The 12,983-nt window shown below is 39.1% G+C and overlaps 2 protein-coding genes across 2 annotated transcripts; one reads left to right on the top strand and one right to left on the bottom strand.

The window, feature by feature from the left end:
• Positions 1-207: 207 nt before the first annotated feature.
• On the top strand, positions 208-3,767 carry LOC149645015 (RNA-binding protein FXR1-like). The gene is made up of 3 exons (XM_089850440.1): positions 208-1,100; positions 3,033-3,085; positions 3,237-3,767. The coding sequence occupies exons 1-3, from the start codon at positions 984-986 to the stop codon at positions 3,358-3,360; spliced, it is 294 nt and encodes a 97-aa protein (XP_089706566.1). The 5' UTR covers positions 208-983; the 3' UTR covers positions 3,361-3,767.
• A 393-nt stretch (positions 3,768-4,160) lies between these two features.
• Positions 4,161-4,962, bottom strand: LOC149645014 (uncharacterized). Its single transcript, XM_089850439.1, has 4 exons — positions 4,848-4,962; positions 4,597-4,730; positions 4,461-4,538; positions 4,161-4,394 (listed from the first exon to the last, which is right to left on the bottom strand). The coding sequence occupies exons 1-4, from the start codon at positions 4,882-4,884 to the stop codon at positions 4,284-4,286; spliced, it is 360 nt and encodes a 119-aa protein (XP_089706565.1). The 5' UTR covers positions 4,885-4,962; the 3' UTR covers positions 4,161-4,283.
• Between the last annotated feature and the right edge of the window lie 8,021 nt (positions 4,963-12,983).

Genomic DNA, 12,983 nt, shown 5'->3' with positions numbered 1-12,983 from the left:
ACCGCCTAGATCGTGGCCTATGATCTTGACAGACCCTATTACTCAACAAACACTTTAACATGGTTCTTAGGCAATATATTGCAGCCGTAACCTCTACGAGAACGTTTTCAACGTTTACGCTATTTTATCTCGAAACATCTCAATTTTAAAGATCTAACTAAACATTTCATACATTTCTTCACCCCTTCCAAAACGCTTAGCGCGCCATCTAAGATACAAAATATCTTAAACATAATTATAAGACTATTTTTTTATATTAATTTATGGAATATTATTTATTTTATTATAATTGTTTTATATAATATTATTTAATATAAATTATTTACCACGATAATTTATACTTCTGTTCATGTGAAGATGTTATAGTGTCAAAGGTCAAAGTTAAAGCGTTAAGAAATGCTTAACCTCTCAACTGCTACTCCTATAGCAGTATCTCTACTGCTACTATTATAGCAGTACCACATTTAGTCGTTTACCCCGGACCCCCACTCAAGTTTCGCGCCACTCTGGAAATTCCAGGGAAAGCCTGAAAGGGTACAAAATAACGATGGGTGATTGGCTCATTTTTCCTTTTGGCTTTTTGTTTTGCCATGCGTACTGACATAAGTTAATTAAGCCTTAATTAAGGCTTAATTAACTTATGGTACTGAGTAGAGACTTATTTTTTTTAAAAAAGGAAGTGAGTTAAAAAATAAAACAAGGTTTCCACCACATTAACTTTTTTAAATACTGAGAGTATATTTCCTCGTCGTTATTCAAAAAAGTGCAAAATCGTCCCCCCCAAAAAAATTAAAAAATACTTCCCATTCTAGGGCCGCTCTTGGACACAAAAGATAAACTATTGTTTTTTGTCGAAAGCAGGAACGTAATAAAAAGCCTTTGTTACGAGAGTTTACTCTTAGTTTGTCTGATTTTCGGTTTGTCGGGAAGTTCGTGAGTTTTTAATTTTAATCTATACGTTCGGTAATCAACAAGAGGAACGCATGCAAGCCGCCGAACCGACGGATGAAATCTTACGAGTTTCTCCCATTATCCCGAGCAGTAGCAAAATGGAGGATCTTTCTGTCGAAGTTTGCGGCGAAAACGGAGCCTACTACAAGGTAATATACAGTTTTTCATTAAGATTTGAACGATTCCCGGTTTAGAAAACCTTATGCCAAATCCTAATATCCCAAGGAAAATATCGGTTTTGCCCGCGCGTCATCGTTTTCAGGCTTAACGCGCGGGAAACGGTCCAAGGCTGATACTAAGTCACTTTTTTTCACTAAAAGTCACTTTTCCAAAACTTGGTTACTATTTGTCACTTTTTAAGGATTTTTGAGTCTTTCGGTGTTATTTATCTTCTCGACTACAACGTTAAACGTAATATAATTGAGTGTAAGACGGTTTAAGCGCAAAAATAGTTGATAAAACCCGAAAATCGTGGAGCTCGCTTCGCTCGCTCAGCAAATGTTTAACTTATTACTTAAAATCAATCCAATTCAAATGTATGTTTTGTTTTTGATTTAAAACTACATCTTTACTTTGCGTTCTGAGCTGTGCTCCAAAATGGTCTAATTGAATTTCGCCGAAGACCTTTTCTGAGGTGACCTTTCCTTTGACTGGAAATATCTAAGGCCATAGATTGGGCTTAATTACGACACCAACCTTTAAAATATCTTCTAAATCGGTCATCTCTGAAAACATTTCATTTCAAGTGGTCCTTTTTATAGCTTAATTTGCCCTTATTTAGTCACTTTTTGTTTACTGTTTTTAAATTAATTAGTCACTTAAGGGTGGAATTCATAAACGTCGGACGCAACGCAATTTAGTACAGACAAAGGCAGGTCGTCGTGCGCAAAAGGCAGGACTTGGCGCACGACGCCCTGCCTTCGCCTGTACTAAATTGCGTTGCGTCCGACGTTTATGAATTCCACCCTTATTCAACTAAAATTGAGCGTATGAGTTAGTATCAGCCCTGGAAACCCTTTTGATTAGGCTTAGGCCTTGTCGCACGGTGGCAATTGGGAATAGCCCGCAAATTCGAGACTCGATTCGGCAGCGCCGCGGAAAAATAAAATTATGTAAAAGCAGAAGCCCTTAATGTGGAAATGTGTAGCTACATAGTTTTTACATGATGTTTAACAAATGATAGAAAATAGCTTATGATGAGTTAGTAGAGCTTCAAGTATTGTGTACAATGAGTTTGGATTCATTTGTAGCTTGAGTAGTTAAGTCCAAACTTTAGCTCAAGCCTTTTATAGACCTTTGAGTACTAGCTTTGATAACATTAGAATGGTTAGAGTTCAATCAACTTGAGTGCAGTTTTAGTTTTACCACCACCTGGCAATGTTTCAACGTTAAACCTGTTTTGAAAATTATCTAATAACTGCTTATTTAAATTATACCTAACTAGTATTCGGAATTTAGTTGCGTAATTCTACTTGAAATTTATATTTTTCTTAGTGTTGTATGATGTTAGAAAACTTATAGGTGTCAGCATAAGTTTATAAGACATGTTCCATAAGTGTGTCACTCGTTAATGAGAGCTTGTCATGAAGTGACGTAGGTGAAACGTCATAGATTCTCGTAAAGCGACGCCTAGTGAGGCCCTGTCATAGGCTTAGTACAGACTAAAGAGGAGGATGGACTGCAAAACCGAGTGTAGTCAATTCTCACGTCGTTCTTGAAATAGCTCTCATTAAACCTTTAACATTACGAAGTATGGGTAGTGACATACTTATGTAACGTATCTTATAAACTTATGGTGTCAGTTAGAACATTATGAAACATTTAGTGAAGTTTTAATGTGTAAAAGTTACATCTTTACACCGAAAATGTGAATTATCTTTACCTTAAGTTTTGAGCCACTATAAGTTTAAAAGAGAGCTTTAAAATATTGAGTTGAAAGGTCATAAAAGCATTCATTGGAAAGTTTGGTGCTCATGAAGAGTAAGGACCTATGTTAAAAAACTGACTGGAAGTGGATCCATTTTAAGCCTATAACTGAAAACCTAATCTTGAGTATTTAACTAAAGTATATCTTTCTTTAGGCATTTATAACGGACCTACATGACGAAGAGGTTTCCGTGGCCTTTGAGAATGAGTAAAAACTTTTTCTTTTGTTCCGCACGAAAAATGACACTGCTTAAAATAGTTTTTTATTTTATAAAAAATTATTTTAATTTTATTTCAGTCTCCTTTAAACATTTATTAAACCTCTATTAGTCCAATTACCTTACCATTTTGTTTTTAAGTTGGCAGCCTGAAAGAAAGTTTCCATTCCGAAGAGTTAGACTAGCTCCCACTCCTAAAGAAGGCGACAAAAATGAAATTGTTGAGGGGCAGGAAGTGGAAGTACGTCACTCATTTTGGAGTTGAATTTGACACCTTTTCCAAAATAACGTCCTCCAGATTTATCAAATTCAGATTAATTTGACACCTTTTTCCATGATATCGTCCTTCACATTTATCAAATTCCCGAATAATTTGACACCTTTTCCAAAATATTGTCCTTCAGATTTATAAATCCGAGAATACTTTGACGGCATTTACCAAAATTTACCGTTATCATTTATCGAATTCCCCAAAAATTCAACGACTTTCCCAAAACATAGCAGTTTTTCTCGCATTATATTTCCGTCCTTTTATCAGAAATGAACAGTTTCAGGAAGCTTAAAAAATTCCATAGCTATATCTCCGGCGCGAGTACGTAAATGTTTCCGGCGCGAGTACGTCAATTTTTCACAGTCCCCCCCCCGGCTTATTTTGCAAGATTGAGTGCAGAATGCGTTAAGGGGATAGCGGCTTCAATGAGGGTAAGTGAGTGGATTTTGAAATTTTCAAAAATTTTTTTAACCAACTTGCGGCGGCCAAATAATTTTTTAATTATTTTTTTCGGACTCCCCACAGTCTAATTAACTAGAAACCATTGTTAGTTGGGTGACGATTTTTCCCCGCTAACTCAAAAACAAGCAGAGATGTAAAAAAATCAAATTTCTTTCCGTTTTTGGCGCCCTCTCATTGGCTATGGTCATTTAATAGTTCGAAAATTCGCCGCTACACCTAGTGGCGCTGATCAGGAATAAGGCTAATTTTTCCAAAAAGTCAAATTTAATAAACCATAAATATCATGTGAAAAAAATCTATTATTTATTAAAATTAGAGTTTTATCCGTTTCATACAAAAAAAATTAAGTTAAAAAAATTAAGTTAAAAAAATTAAGTTAAAAAAATTAAGTTAAAAAAATTAAGTTAAAAAAATTAAGTTAAAAAAATTAAGTTAAAAAAATTAAGTTAAAAAAATTAAGTTAAAAAAATTAAAAGTAAATTAAAAAATTTAAAAAGATGCTTCGGTATCTCTCTGTACAGTTCGGAGAACATCATGGAATCCGGCATTTTTTCCTTATCTTCCTCCTAATAAAAATAATTTTATCATTCACCTATAAAATTTCATTGAAATTAATTAATTAATATAAGTACAGATTTGGAGAGAACAGTCCACATTGCTCGTTTAATCTTTTTGGCCGTTTTCTGGTAAACGAATAATGGTTTACCGATCTAAAATTAAAGTTGATCATTTTAATTAAATTAAACATAAGTTAAGGGAATTTAATACTTTATCAGGTTGTTGAACAAGATTTTCTCCCGCGAATGCAAGGGCTTGCGTTTGAGCTTCTTTTTGAAGTTGCGCGAATGCGAATTCCATGATCTCTTGGCTTCCACCAAAGTCTCCTCCCGAGGGACTTGCCGCTGCAATTAAAATATAATTACTTCTATGACGCCAACGAATTAAAAAAAAATGTTAAAAAACAAACTAACCAGCTGGAAAATGCTCATCATCTTCATCATAATTATATCCCCCCTCACCAATATCCGCTTCAATAGTCGTAGCCACTTTCTTCATGGAACAGAGCCAAAGATAAGGATTTCAGACGACCAATCTTCATCCATTTCAATTGGGTCAGAACCGCGTGATTGCAGGCGAAGTTCCTGCAGTTCTTGATTGTAGACAAACTCATCAGGATTCTGGTTCTGTTGAGATTGACTCGAGCATGCATTATCAGAGCTAATATCACCCTGTAAACATTAATTATAATTAATCCATCCATTAATTAAGTAATTAAAAACTACATACACTATCAACTATAAAACGTGGGGGAATAAAATCCTTAAAAATAATTATAATCACCTAAATCGGAGCTTCCGCCTAAATAATAAACCGTAACCGAACTCCTTTAGCTTCAACGTCGTTATTACTACGAATGCGAGGTTCGTAAGGAAAAGCGCTATATATAGCCGTTTCCCGTTCCAATGTACAGAGTTGCCAGATGGGCGGTACCGCCCAATTGGGCTTCTTTTCGATCTATGTAGCGGGAAAAAAATGGTTCGGCCATAGCCCACTCGATCACGCGCGTCACGACGCAAGCTGCTCGCGCTATCGAGTGGGCTATGGTTAAACACTGGAAGGAAATGAGGTTTACTTGGGAGGTGACGGAAGGGGTGTGGGGGTCAAGTCACCTCCGGCGGAGTGCGGACACGGGCCAGTCGGCACCTATAGGGTAGGACTAGGATCGCCGACATGTGTCGTATTCCCTCAAACTTTGCCGCCCAGAAGCGTGGCTTACAGGAGTGCGCCACACTCCCGGCCAACTTGAACTTAGTTTTATAATATAAAAACTATTTTCCTCTGGATATAAATTCTTACTAATTTGACAAAGACTTTTTTATAAAAAAAAACCACATCCCCTCGTTTCATCTGAGTTCCACTCCAGCACCTTAGAGTATATTTTATCTATGCCCTATTCTCATTGGTTAACATATTCGTGTGTGGCTCGTGCCTCCAGAGAGAATTTAGAAGGGGAGTGGAAGACTCTATTAAACGTGATGAAGCCCAAACAAGTTGTCGCGTTGAGCTTTTTGGGGTAGGCGAGTTTCCGGTCACATGTTCTAAAATCTCTCTGTTACAAACGCTGGCGATCTTTAAACGGGAGCTAACTACAAAATTCTGGCTATATGGCACCAAGCCCTAGCCTAATCCCGGACCCAGAGCAAAAAAAAAAAATACCTGAAATCGACCTGCCTAGCCCTAGATAACATTTAGCAGACGACGTTGCGCTAGATTCCAAACCACCCCTTCCACTCCCCTTCTAAATTCTCTTTGGTGCCTCCAGATTTTTAGCTATAAAAAGACGTTGTGGACGGTTGGTATTCACAGTGTCGTTCCGATTCGTTTTTATCGCTTTTAATGTTTTTATTGTTTTTATCGCTTTTATTATTTTAACTTATAAATTTTAAAGTTCATATTTAATTAAGTTAAGCGTGCTGCAATTTAGTTTGTTTAAAAGACGTCGTGTGGCCCCGTGGGTATGATTCGTAAGTTAATACTATATAAAGCGGCGGATGACTAAGCCTTGGCTTCGGTGGCCCAGACCAGACCAAATGAGATGATTGTTTAACCGTTTACTTGTTCTGAAGGTAAATAAGCAACGTACTTTTTAATATCAGTCAGATGAGATTTTTTTAATTACAACGACATCACGCGATAGTGTCTTAGAGCTCTGTAAAGTTTACAATTATTCTGTTTTAATGACAAGCTTAATAGAATTCTGAAATGGAGCAGCATAAGAAGATGTTAAGTGGCATTTGTCCGGATGAGCATTGTGGAGCTAAGTTATACTTCACATACTATCATGCCAATATCGGATGCAATGGATGTGGGCAACGGTTTGAAATATCTAAAGTGAAAGACATTGAAGAATTTCCAGACCCCGATTCTTTTATCCTTAATGTTTTAATTTAATTTTATAATGTTTTAATTTTAATGTTTTAATACGGGATTAAAAGATCCGTTCAACAACTTTGTGATAAGTGGAGAAATCTGTGCAAAAGTGAACGGAACATGGAGAAGCTTAAATCGAGGGTCCATGGTGAACGACGCAATTAAATAATGTTCTTAAAATTAATTTTAGATTGTATTTAAATTTTCTTTTTATTTAAATATTAATGTTTCAATTAATTATAACTTTTTATCATTCCATTAATTGTTTTGCGTTAATTTAATCTTTATTACTATTTTTTAATGTTCGAAATTTGTTGATATTGCCACCTAATGGTTACGTAAAATATTTTAAATTTAATAAACTGTTTAAATTTTTAAGCCGTTGCAATTGTTTAAATTTGTGAATAAAATGTTAAAGAAGGCGTCTTTTAGTTTCAGTGCATTTTTACAAACGTTCCTCGTGAACAATAAATAAGCGTTTTATAAACTTAATTCGTAATTCTCCAAAGTTAGCTTAATTAATTACTTTAAGACAATTAATTACTTAGCCCTTTGAAACGGGATTGAGAGGAATTAAGAAGGATTTGGGTTGCAAAGTTGATACCATAAGGAGATTATCTCTCTCTCTAAGGGCCCAAGCGCATCTATTAGCAAAAGCATCTAGTTCTGCTAGATGTGACGTAGATTTTGTATAGGGGCTCCTTCCGATTTTTTTGTGAAATTCGCGGGAGAGAAAAATAATTTTCAAAATCAGCCACGACCGATATCCTAAGCCGGTCGTGGTCTAGACGCGAGCTTTGAGATAACGCTCCCAAGCGGTTGGGAATCAAACTAAAACACACGGGTAGGCGAGAGAGGAAGGACTAAGGGGAAAAAATAAGTAAGAGAATTTCCAGAACCCCCCAGCTCTCTCAGACACAAGAGGTAAATTCGCGCTTAGTAAAAATCACGAAGAGCTGTCGTGAGAAATCTTTGAAGGAGGGAAAAATGTTCAATGCCGGGTTACTCTGCAGCAAATGCGCTCGGCCTCTGTTCAGGCTATACAATTATTATACCACTTGAGATGAGACGGATGGCTGACCAAATCGGACATACATACATATCAACCGTAACATAGCATCTTGGGCCCTTAGAGAGAGAGAGATAATTTCCTTATGGTTTTTCGGATGACGCTCTTAGAGCGAAGGGGACCTAAGTCGCGATGAAGATAAAGCTATTTTGGCGGGCTTTTTAGAAAGGGTAAAGGCTAAGTTCAAAAACGTTGTAACTTACAATTTATCTCGACTCGTAAGTAACGCGTTAAAATTGTCATTTTAAACGCGTTTCTTCTACATTTGACGTTGAGAAACGAGATTAAAATGCAGCTTTGTGAGAAAAATATAGGAATAGGATATTATAGGACCTTTCGTGAAATTATAGGATAATATTATAGGACAGGTTCATTAAATTTTCAATCAAAGTTGCAAGTAGGAGTAAGGAACTTAAGCGAAACAGAGTTATGAGCCTCCAAAGTTGGGTCTAATGCTATTCCTATGGAGGGGTGTTGTTTGATTACGTTTTGCTTAATTACTTGGCCCCTGTTTGTCGTAGCCCTAAGGTTTTAGTATCGTTAGATGGGGGGCAAATTGGACTATAACATACACAAAGGAGACCCTGTATCTCTAATAGAACCAGAGTTACGAGCCTCTAAAGTTCAGTGTTAAAATCATAAGTAACATAATAACAATAAGTGAGCCGATAACACATATTGACGAAAATATTGAGGTAGCCTCTCATTCTGGAGTGAGATATTGACGAAAACCTTGAAATATATCAAATCACGAAGAGAGAAACAGGACAGGCTCAAAAATATAGGATTTTATAGGAATTATAGGACCTCTGGGCTCGGATTTCTATACCAATGAACTGAATTGAACTGACTTAACTGCGGAAGGAAAGGAGTAGGAGGACATATTCATAGTCTGGCCCCCGGTTTCTAATATTCGTCGCTTGGCGAACAGAAAGCATAATCGCGATAAGATGACGCCACATTGGCGGCGCCCCATCCCTTTCCCCTCCCCCGGGGGCTCTTCCCCCCGTAGGCGTCCTCCCCCGGAGAAACAACTTGATTTTTCAGTGTTTCCTAAGCTGCAACAGCACTCCTCAATACGGTAGCCAATCGGGCTATTCCAGATGAGGCCGTTGTGTTATCCCCGGGGCTATACTGGCCATCACTACCACCACAACAGAGCGAGCATGCAGCGGGAGAAAGACGCGGGGGGTCCAGATAATAGGGTCAAAAGGTCAAGAACAACGGGACGAAGAGCCGATATCGACGCGCGTCCCCGAAGGAGGATATTGATAGGCGATGCCGCCGAATACGCTATCTGTTAATGGGGGGGCAAGAGACAACGATGGGATTATAATTTGGGAACTTATCAGTGACGGATCAATGACAAAATTGACCACCCCCCCTTTAATAAGACCGCATCATTTCTATTTTGAAATTTCCCAGGATTCCTTTACTACCGGAAGGAGGGCGCTTTAAAAGGCTTAATTGCCAATAATTACTTATTATTCTCAATTACCGTCGTGACGAAGATGAAGACAAATTTTACCAATACCAGGGTTCGTACGATATTTTTCCATTGAAAATCCCTGACTTTTCCAGCTGTTATCCCTGACCAAATTTTGCTGCAATACATCCCTGGGACCATTGTTTATCAGAGCCCACTTCATAATTACTCCTGCAGCTCATACCTGAAAAGTAGGCTTTCCCTCAACAAATCAACTCTCCCCTGGAAGGTAGGCTTTCCCTCAACAAATCAACTCTCCCCTGGAAGGTAGGCTTTCCCTCAACAAATCAACTTGCCCCTGGAAGGTAGGCTTTCCCTCAACAAATCCCCTTGCCCCTGGAAGGTAGGCTTTCCCTCAACAAATCAACTTGCCCCTGGAAGGTAGGCTTTCCCTCGAGCTAAATACAAAACGAAATCCCTGACATATACCTGACTTTTATAGGAAGAAACTTTAAATCCCTGACGTCACTTCCGCCTTTTTTCAAATCCCAGACCAGACATGCGTGATTTTAAGAAACACCGTTAGCAGTTGCGGGAATAGATCTAATTTTAGAAGTAGGAATGGAGAACGGAACGGTTAGTATTTACTTCAGTTATTCCGACTCGTAGACCACCCAGTATAGAGCCCCGTCCCTCCCTCCAACACGAAACGAAAAGTTTAAATTATCTTATTGGCTGCTCACTTAAACCGTGCACGTTTTGATGACGTTGTTGAAGGGGACGGCGAAAAATAGTGACGTAATTCCTTTGTCGCTATGACCCTCCCCCCTCTTCTTTCATACCCCCCTCCGTCCCGTGGAAGGGGGTCCGGGACTTTGATGCGCGCGCGCCCAGATATTACTCTGTTCTCCATTCCTACTTCTAAAATTAAATCTATCCCTGGCAGTTACTTATTTATATCTAGTTTACATTATGTTCCAAAAATAAGAAAACTGAACTCCACCCAATAAAAATAATTATAACGTATTAAAATAACCCCTGCAAGTAAACAATAGAGCTATCCCAGAAGCCATAGTGTGACGTCACCCATGCTATTTTCCCGTAGAACCAAAGCGGTACCAAACATGGCCGCCCACTGCCAAAGCTAAGCCCCTGACGTTTTACCTAGGCACTGACGTCACAACTGAGATAGACGTAAAAATGGTCGGAGAAAAATGCGTAGGCTAACGCCATCTGTTCTCGACCCCACCATCCCAAAAATCTCTCGGGTTGAGGTGGGTGAGTGGGGGGTTAGGGGGGATGAAATCAGAAGGAAGGGTCCGGAGAAATCGATATTAAGAATCGATTTACTTCGGCAACGTAACAAAAAAAATGCGCCTCCATCAAAAAATCCGTTAAATTTGTCTTCCCCCCCCAACATTCGTTCATACTCGATCCATACAAGCAGAAGTATATAATACAAAGCGGGGTAAGTGTAACGTCACTCTTCCCAACATCGGAACATTTAGAGCAAGGTTACTAAACCGAATCACATACACGATAAATAGTTACCTCATCATTACTACATCTATTAGCGTTTAAATATTTGGTAAGACGCATGCGTGCGCATGTGCGTTTTTGTCCCACCTCAAGACAATCAAGGTTTGTGGCATAATTGCTGGGGATTTAATGCCAAACAACTATAGAATTCACCCTAGCACGGTGCAATGCCCATTTGTAGTTTGATGAGCGGGAAAGCAGACAAAAAGGGTAATTCTCTAGCCTGGGTAGAATGACGTTACATAACTAAAGCATTAAGAGGATACAGAGTGTCATCCTTCTTCAATTATCCCCTTCTGATACAAGGTTAAAAACAAGAAAAATGGATAAAAATAAAGAGAGGTGTTTTTCGTTCTGGAGGGGAGAGAGAGAGAGAGGGGGGGGGGGAGGAAAGGATCTCTATCGCTTTTGGAAAATTGGGACGAAATTTCTCCTACGTCATAGGTGCGTTGGATCTATAAATGTATATAGAGTATTGGTCATCTTTTGATAACAGGGGATCCAAAAACTGCTACCGAGAAAGGTTTCCAGCGCCACTTTTTAATCCCATCAGTACCTCAAGCCCCAGCTGATCTCGTTTTCCTCCGAGGGGCGGGTCAGTCACTCGGACTAATCGGTGTTTCCCTAACCCGCAGGCTGAATACGAGTAATCCCTAATGGGTGAGGGTCGAAAGTGATTGGCTTCTCGAGGAAACAAGCCTGTTGTTATATTCCCTTTACGAGTATGATACAAAACTTGTATTTTTGTTAGGATAAATGCACGAGGAGAGTCACGGGAAACGGGCCAAGAATGGAAAATGTATTATTTTTAACTAGTAGCAGAAGTGAGATGAGACCAGAAGTACAGAGCTAACCAAATTCTTCACTCGGCGAAAGTGAATTAATATTCTTGATAAGGGGCAGCAGCCCTCTGGTAGCGCTTTCTCAATTTCCTCTCCAAATTCCAAAACGTGATCTGGGCTCACGGGTGGCGGTAGACGGGGGCCGAACTAGATTCAAGCAGCACCCGCTTCGTCCGTGTACACCCCCGGCTTTAGGTTGAGGGGAACGGGGGTAGGAAATGTTTTTTGGAACTCGACCAAATTTTTTCTCAGTATTGTAGGCGCAGGGATGGAAGCGGTGGCATAAAATCCTCAAATTTGTTCACTAGTGCCTACAGGATCTACTATCAATGCTAGAGCCCTTCACTTCTAGTCTCATCTCACTTCTGCTAGTAGTAATAGAACACTGTAGTGTCCCTTTGGGAGGGGGAAAGTTGAAATCCGAGTTGATATCCTTCCTTCCCGCCTTTCCCTTCATTACCGGATACGAGGCGAACGAATTCGAGCCGTCGGCGCGAAAGGCTAGATGTTGATCCTATCACCCTGGCCTTCTTCTCCAATATATAGATAATATAAAGATAGGGAAAGGGAAAAGGGAAAAAAGGCTTTTTCTGCCAAAAGAGTAATAACGCTCCGGCGCATTTCGACGTGGCCTGTTATTTTTTTCAAAAAAATAGTTCGTCCCTGAGATAATTTACAATACAACCCTATAATGTTAAGCGCAAGAGAAAATGCCGCCTTTCGTCCCTACAGAAGACGCAGCTTGAGACGAACAACGCGGCGGCGGACATCGTCTCTTTGCTACGGGAACCACCTTAATGAAATACGACCATTACAGGGTTCGTACAACTTTTGGAAAACAACAAATTTCCCTGAGATTTTCATGAGGTTTTTCCCCATATACTTCCCCCTGAATTTTCCAGGTTTTTCCCCCTATAAGGAGTATCCTATGGAGCAAATGTTAACGAAGGAGGGGGGGGGGCAAATAGGACTATAACATACTCAAAGGACATCCCCGTATCTCTAATATAACCAGAGTTACTAGCCTCCAAAGTTTAGTGTAATGTTAATTCCATGGAGGGGAATGTTTAAGAACATTTTGCTCAATTATTCGGCCCTGTTTGACTTGCAAATTTCCCTGATTTCCCTGAATTTCACTAAAGAATCTAAACTTCCCTGAGGTTTTGTCAACTATTTATTTCCCTGTTTTCCAGGTTTGTATGAAACCTGATAATAGTTAATTAAATAACCATACTAGTTAAGTACGTGAAAAAAAATGAAATTTCCTATAGCCCCTGAATGACTACTTCCCCCGTTGAAATTTGGTGTTCAGCGGGTAAAACATTTCTACAGGCGCTGGTAGAAAATA

The sequence above is a fragment of the Phalangium opilio genome, unplaced genomic scaffold, assembly GCF_054372755.1.
Source record: "Phalangium opilio isolate 3A_F unplaced genomic scaffold, DU_Popi_V2 ptg000090l_1, whole genome shotgun sequence".
Taxonomy (NCBI): domain Eukaryota; kingdom Metazoa; phylum Arthropoda; class Arachnida; order Opiliones; family Phalangiidae; genus Phalangium; species Phalangium opilio.
Note: the sequence above shows the minus strand (reverse complement) of the source record. Positions and strands in the feature narration are given on the sequence as shown.